This window comes from Capsicum annuum, chromosome 2 (assembly GCF_002878395.1).
Source record: "Capsicum annuum cultivar UCD-10X-F1 chromosome 2, UCD10Xv1.1, whole genome shotgun sequence".
In the NCBI taxonomy this organism is placed as follows: Eukaryota; Viridiplantae; Streptophyta; class Magnoliopsida; order Solanales; family Solanaceae; genus Capsicum; species Capsicum annuum.
In genome coordinates this window covers 144,446,999-144,453,712 of record NC_061112.1, presented here as the reverse complement: position 1 = coordinate 144,453,712, position 6,714 = coordinate 144,446,999, and the positions used below count along the sequence as shown (strand labels likewise).

At 36.4% G+C, this 6,714-nt stretch overlaps 1 protein-coding gene across 5 annotated transcripts; it reads right to left on the bottom strand.

The window, feature by feature from the left end:
* Positions 1-556: 556 nt before the first annotated feature.
* LOC107860199 (BTB/POZ domain-containing protein NPY5-like) lies at positions 557-6,254 on the bottom strand. Of its 5 annotated transcripts, XM_047407341.1 has the most exons (6): positions 5,965-6,254; positions 5,621-5,675; positions 4,505-4,957; positions 3,289-3,358; positions 1,641-2,816; positions 557-1,505 (listed from the first exon to the last, which is right to left on the bottom strand). In XM_047407341.1, exons 3-6 carry the CDS (start codon positions 4,564-4,566, stop codon positions 930-932), a joined length of 1,884 nt encoding a protein of 627 aa, XP_047263297.1. In that variant the 5' UTR covers positions 4,567-4,957; positions 5,621-5,675; positions 5,965-6,254; the 3' UTR covers positions 557-929. The 5 variants fall into 5 exon arrangements, with proteins under 5 accessions (XP_047263297.1, XP_047263299.1, XP_047263296.1 ...); XM_047407343.1 differs by lacking the exon at positions 5,621-5,675; XM_047407340.1 differs by having other exon boundaries at positions 5,621-6,220.
* Between the last annotated feature and the right edge of the window lie 460 nt (positions 6,255-6,714).

The following is a 6,714-nucleotide window of genomic DNA, read 5'->3' as shown; positions in this document are numbered from 1 at the left end:
CATCCCAAAGCTCCCAATTTATTCTTATTTAGCACCTATGGAGAGAACCTATTTCCAGCTTTATCTACCTCGACTATTTATTTCTTTTCTTTCAGAAATCCCCCTCCTGATTTTCTGTTTTTTTCTTTTTTTTTTTATGAGTTCCTGTTTTTCTCTTCATTCTCTCCCTGACTGCTACATGAGTCGTTGCTTTTAACTATATGGATTTGCATATTTTATTAAGATCTATGAATTATATAAATAGCTGCATAGGCAAATTTGAATGTCTTGACAATCCACATTCCTTCTTGTTAGATTAATTCATGCTATTTGAAAGCAAGTTAGTGTTCTAGTATGAATAATGGATGCTAATAATGCTAAGGGGTCGTTTAGTGGCTAGTAAAGAGGTAATGTATTCATGTATTAGTTTCTGCATAGTTATACATTGTTTGGCAGCTAATAGGAAGTCATTACTAATATCTGCATATCCTAACCAACTATCAAACAACCCCTACGTGTCTATATTGTTCCTACCTTGTGGCCTTGATAACCCATAGTTGTTTCAGTTTCCACCAGATTTATTCAACCACATATATAAGAAGGAATGCAAGTTCAAACAATTTGGTTCTCACATTTTGATACATAAAACAAGACCTTGCCTTTTCCAATCTTGTAAAAAGAGAGCCTAAAACAAAGGTGGTCCACCTATATTTCTCTTGGGGAACAATTGAATACAACAGAAAAACTATGAAAACTAGAGGATCCAATTCAGTCCAAAGCTGATCTAACCTTGCAAATACATTCTTGAAAATGCTCAAAAATTATAGGAGGAATTCTCCCTAATACTTCAAGGGTTAGCGGCAGACATTAACTTCTTCCAATCCTAGCATCAAACAAGGGTGAAACTTTTACATAAACTTGAGGGAAATTGGTTAATCTGCAACTTAACATTAAGAAAGGGAATGCCTCCTACTTCTTGATGGGGTGGACTTTGATTCCCCGGCATTGGAAGATCCGGGGCTTTCTGATGTATCCGAACTGCTGTTCTCGCTTAGTCTATCTTTATTGGACCACAGTTTTGAGAAGATCCTCTTGGAAATGATTAAACCCTTCGCTTTGCCACCAGCAGCTTTTTCAGCACTCATTTTCATGTCTACTGAATTAGTATCATTGCAACCAGTTTCCTTGTCCCTCAACCTTAGAGCAGCAAGCTCCCCTTTCAAAGCTTTAAGCTCCTCAGCAGTTGGCATGGCATCCCAGTCCTCGTCCGTGTTAGTTGTAGCAGATCTTGAGCTCTCATGGGATTCCCCTGGAAGCGAAGTCTTAATGGTTCCAGCAAGGTCAGGGGTGCTGCCGCCACCAGATGATGTTGCTCTGGCTTGCTCAAAGAACAGAACTTGTACAACTACTCTCAACGGAAGGCGCTCATTCTGCACAGCATGCATGCAGGCCTCAGCTGATAGCTTCCGGCAGTCCATTAGCTTACAAATTCTTTTTCTTTCACTCTTAGTGATTCCTGGATGTTCCTGCCAAAAAGAAATGATCATTCAGAGTCCTTCAAGATAAACCATTCACACAGATGTGCCACTTTTTCCCCAAATATCTCAAGCTTACGGATTATAAAATGTGTTGTTTAAAAAAGAGAAATGCAAAAGGGATACCTTAAGATACATGTCAATAGCACGGTAAATTCCATCATGGGAAGGTCTAGGGAAGCCAGACACCATTTCAGCAAGATTGACAAATTTCACCAAAGGTAGATTTGGATCTCGAGAAACTTCCGCAAGGTAACCATCAAGCACCCTTGCCACCTTAAACTTGGACGCATCTGATGCAAATGCAGGGTACATATCCTGAAAGTCATTATCTTCAGGAAAATCACTCTGACCACTCCTTTTCTGCATCATGAACTGCCGAACAAGCTCATGTACTATGTCAATATCGTAAATAGTAGATTCATTAGCTGGTGCACGAAGGAGGAGGTCAGCTACCGATGCCTCATCAAGCTGCTGGCCAATCCTCCTCTTCAGTTCACTTCTTACTGTTTCTCCACATTCCAAAGAAATAGACATCTGTAACAATCTGACCAAGAAACTACATGAAACACTATGTTTTTCTGTGGGCAACAGAGAAGTAATCACATCAACCAAATACTGATACTTAACAGGATCACTTCCTTGAATGGTACCCTTGCTGAATCCCGGTAGCCTTCTGCAGGCATATGCTCTCAATGCTTCACCTATTACTTCTGGAGACATCCCTCCCTTTGTTTTTATTGTTGTTATAACCCGTTTATACAAGTCAATATGAAGTTCAGAAAGGTCCTCGACCCACCAGTCTCTTGGAACAGACTGTTGCTTTTTCACACCATTCCATAGCGAGTCACTTCCATTTTCAGATGGAAGCTTTTTGCGGTTATATGTATATGACCAGTCCACCTTTGAGGTGTCAATATAAGCTTTAGATGCAACAGAGTCTAGACAATGACTAACAATCTTTAATTCCTCAGACCAGGGAAGAAAAGCTTTTGTTGTTTGGAGAACAATGATTGAATCTTTCCAGCTCCGGAAGATGCTAGATGTAAGAAAAACCTCAATCTTGTAGATAATGTTACCCTTCTCGACAGTTTCATACATTTCCAGGTATTCTGCTGCACAACGAGCCGCAACCACATTATACGCATTCAGAGTTATTGTCATACCATAACAGAACTTTGCGCATATTTCAAAAGCTGCAGGTCCACCAGGTATATCGTCGATGTTGATTTCATCCTTGCCTTCCTCATTTATATCTGCGGTCAGCTTCTGCAAGCGGAAACTCTTGGACAGAAGGGGAAACTGGAGAAAATATAGTCCTGTTAGTATTAACAAGTGATGTACTGAATGGATATGATAGTAAACAGACAACAATATAAACATGAGTATGCTTCACATTTATGTGCATGTTGAACTACTGAGTACTGATATAATGAAGGATTAGGCTATCTCATTAAAAGTAATCCCTACATAACTAGGCTATCCTTCTTAATAACCACCACTAACCTCTAATCAGGAGCCAATATGGGATTGATAAAAATCCTTTTCAATGAAATATCGGGCTGATGTATGCTAAAAGTGACACTCTAATCAATTTTGTCTATTAACCATGTCGATAATTGGTGGACATGTCCAACATCAACAGGATAACTACATGATTTTAGAGTAGTATTCCTGGAATAATAACCTTGTTGAATATCTAAGCATAATTAGAATTTTAGTCAACATGCAGAAAAAAGAATGCGAAAATTAGGGCCTGAAATGGAGAGCATACCTTGTGGAGATAAAATTTTACATCTCCAACATTGATGACCATGTCCGTCGCCAATTCAGTTGCTACATACCTGAATAGGAAGCTCATACATCATATTCATAATGAAACCGTTTCGAATAATATTAACTCGAATAATATGACACACCACACCATAGTGCACATAGCTAACATGTAGTAGCTGGGCAGAAAATGGAGGTTTCCCTCCCGAAACAATGGACAAACTGAGATCAGCTAAGACTCAGAAGGCCAGCTTTTGTCGAGATAGTGTAAATAGTATATGATCTAAGTGCTTGTGATAAGGTTGTGTGTATAGGTTTTAAAGGAGAGAGAGGAGGGGTTGTTAGTTCTCTTGTTAAAATGGGGAATATTTTTTTGCATAGAGGAAAATTCCATTGGATCTAGAAAAAATGTTAGCAGAAAATTTCCTTGGTTAACCAAGCTATTTGCCTCGAGATAAACTGAGGTGGTGGGTGTTGCTTCCGGACAAACTCACCTTATGAGATAAAGGTTTTGGCATCAATGAAACTATGTTATGAACCAATCTTCTAAAGTTTAGTTCGTAGATGAGAAAATGAAGTATACATTTCTCTTTGGGAAATTATACATTTCTTTTATTTCATGTAGTGAGAAAATGATACTATGGATATCATTTGGTAGTTGAGCTATTTTGAAGTAAAAGAATGTTATTCCCAATTGTACTGGTAATTTTTACAACTTACCAAAAATGGTGAAGCAAATTAGTTTTTCAGAAACTTCACAAGCTAAAGGAAACAGTCCACAGCAACATAATGAGTTGGGTGGCTTTGAAAGAATCAGGTTGGCCAAAAATAGAGTAGAAACTACGAGGAGAGCAACGTCTCACAGTCTATCTTACTTTGCATATGCATATGTGATATTCAACAAGATGAAGGGAATCAATAATAAGTGTTTGAGGCACTTAAGTTCTGTGCAGCAGTAAGCAACTAAGAGACTTGTTTGTTCTAATACTTAGATTCCCTCTTCTCAACGCCCATCCCATCCCTTGTGAACAACATGCTTAAGAATGTAATCATGATAGGAATTACACATATACTTTAGTATAAAGTATACAGTTCTCTTATACTATGTGGTAGGAAAACCAGGCCTGAACAAAGATCACATAACAGGTATATTAAGACATATATGAAGAGTACTTAGGAAAATAAACCAAGTTCACAAAGAAGGTTGAACTATTGACCTGATATTATCTCCTTCTGTCTGAAACTGATCAGGCTTGGATCCAAGTTTCATATACTTCATCTTTGCGCTCTAGAAGTATCTATTCACCTACAGTAATTGAGAGAACAATGCCAAGGAAAGTACCTATACTTGCACCAAACTTCACAAGCTTTAAAGTAGGAGGGAATTGGCTTCTTTATTAGTTTTGTTGTAAGCTCAACTACAAACAACCACAAAAGTCCAATCCAAGATACACAACTCAATACCTCAATATATGCAAATTTTAACTCTCAAAACCAGATACCACATGCTCACCACTACGACCACCGCCCTTGCTCTAATTGTTTATCCCTACACTCTTGGTGTTAAAATATATTTAAACTACTTCCCGTGCCTTCTCTGGAAAAGCAAACACCAGAATCCACATTCCTTTACTCAAAAATCCTCTATCTCACCAATGAAGTTGATGGACCTGTAATAACAAAGAAGCATCATCTTAGTATGTTTTCAAGAATACAACCACCAAATTTGTAGACAAGAATCATCAATTGGGTCTAGAAGGTCGCACATACGTGAACAAACGTGCACAAATACCCAAAAATTTGTTATCAACTGGAAGGAAAATGAAACAAATTTGCCTAAATCAGAGCATCATATCAAACGTCTCACTTCAACACGCACAAAAACTCAACGCGTGCCACAAAAAACACCCACCAAAACTATTATACAAATTACGAATACTCGTGAATACAGCAAATCCATGCTTTCTTGAAAAATACAAGAAAATAGGGAGAACCCATATCTGAGCATGTCGAGTTGATTAACAAAACCAACAAAAATCATCAGAAGGGGAAAAAAAGGAAGCATCTTTACAGAGAAATACCAAAGAAGTTCAATTCAACGTGCATTTTCAGTTTGATCTCCAAAGACTCACCAAAAGAGCTATAGTATGATATTTCATGGGAAGTGTAAAGGCAAAGGCAAATGAAGAATGTAAATAGAGTATAAAAGCACTAGAGAAAGCAGAACAAGTTTGAAGGACAAAGCCAAGAAGACATTCCAAAGACCCTAAACCCACTATGATCAATCAGATAAAAAGAAGAGCCAACCAACAAGAAAGAACACAAAAACCAACCATGAAAAAGATGAGTTGTCCCTAATCTTTGCCAGCCACCAAAGCAACACGCACCCTGTTATTCAAAAAAAGCCAATCTCAGAATGTTCCCCTTACATATCTATCTATCTCTTTAGAATCAGCACCCTCGTCCCCACCACACACACACACACACAAAAAAAAAAAAAAAAAAAAAGAATCAGAAATCCCCAGTACAAATTATCAAGAAAACTACTCCCTTTAGTCCCTTAATACACAAAACAGTAGCTGTATTTATTTAGCTCCTCCTTTAAGATGAAACTGAAAAGTGGTACAGTGGGGGGTGGCTTATTTTTTGGCAAATAAAGGTGTAAAGAATCATCAACCTTCAAAGTATAATTATATCCTCTTTCTTTCTAAGAAGTGGTACAGTAATACGCACGCCAATCTGAAATAGTCCACCTTTTGGGCCAACACTTTCCCAATTAAACAAACCTTACTTTTACCCGCATATATTGATTTAGCAATAACATAACCACACTTCCATTTTTTCCCTCTCTTACTTTTATTTGTAACACTGCTTTCCATCTCATTTATCTAAACAACTTATAATTGAATAACAATTGTTATACTTAACAGTTGTTTAGTGATGAGAGAGTTATATCAAAATCTCTATTGAATTCTGTATTATGTCAGTTTTATAAGTTGAACACTTCTACTTATATGTTTGTCATCCAAATTTTTGAATCCATTAAAAAGTAATATTTCGCACCCTTTAATTGTTGACCTTACCTACGTGGCAAGGTCATGATGACTAAGATAAAGAGAATGTACCCACTCGCCTAGGGGTGCGAGTGGAGGCAGTTTTTAGCTAATTTTATATTAAAATAATTTAAAAAGATAAAAATAATATTAAAATTTTAAAAAAAAAAATTAAAATGTGTCCTTTTTCCTCCATCTATTAAAATTTAAAAATATTTTTAAAAATTTAAAAATATTTTTAAAATTTTTTAAAAAATAAAAAAGAATCCTTTTTTTCCTCCATCTTTTTAAATTTAAAATATTTTAAAATAATCTTAAAATACTTTTAAAATATTTTTAAAAATTAAAATATCATTTTAAAAATATTTTTAAAA

What these genes read in the sequence shown, in the direction of transcription:
- LOC107860199 (XM_047407341.1), bottom strand. Translation starts at nt 4,566, where the DNA reads ATGAAGTATATGAAACTTGGATCCAAGCCTGATCAGTTTCAGACAGAA. An exon ending in TAAAATTTTATCTCCACAAG is followed by an intron (nt 2,817 to 3,288) that starts GTATGCTCTCCA and finishes TATTTTCTCCAG; the next exon opens with TTTCCCCTTCTGTCCAAGAG. An exon ending in CTATTGACATGTATCTTAAG is followed by an intron (nt 1,506 to 1,640) that starts GTATCCCTTTTG and finishes TCTTTTTGGCAG; the next exon opens with GAACATCCAGGAATCACTAA.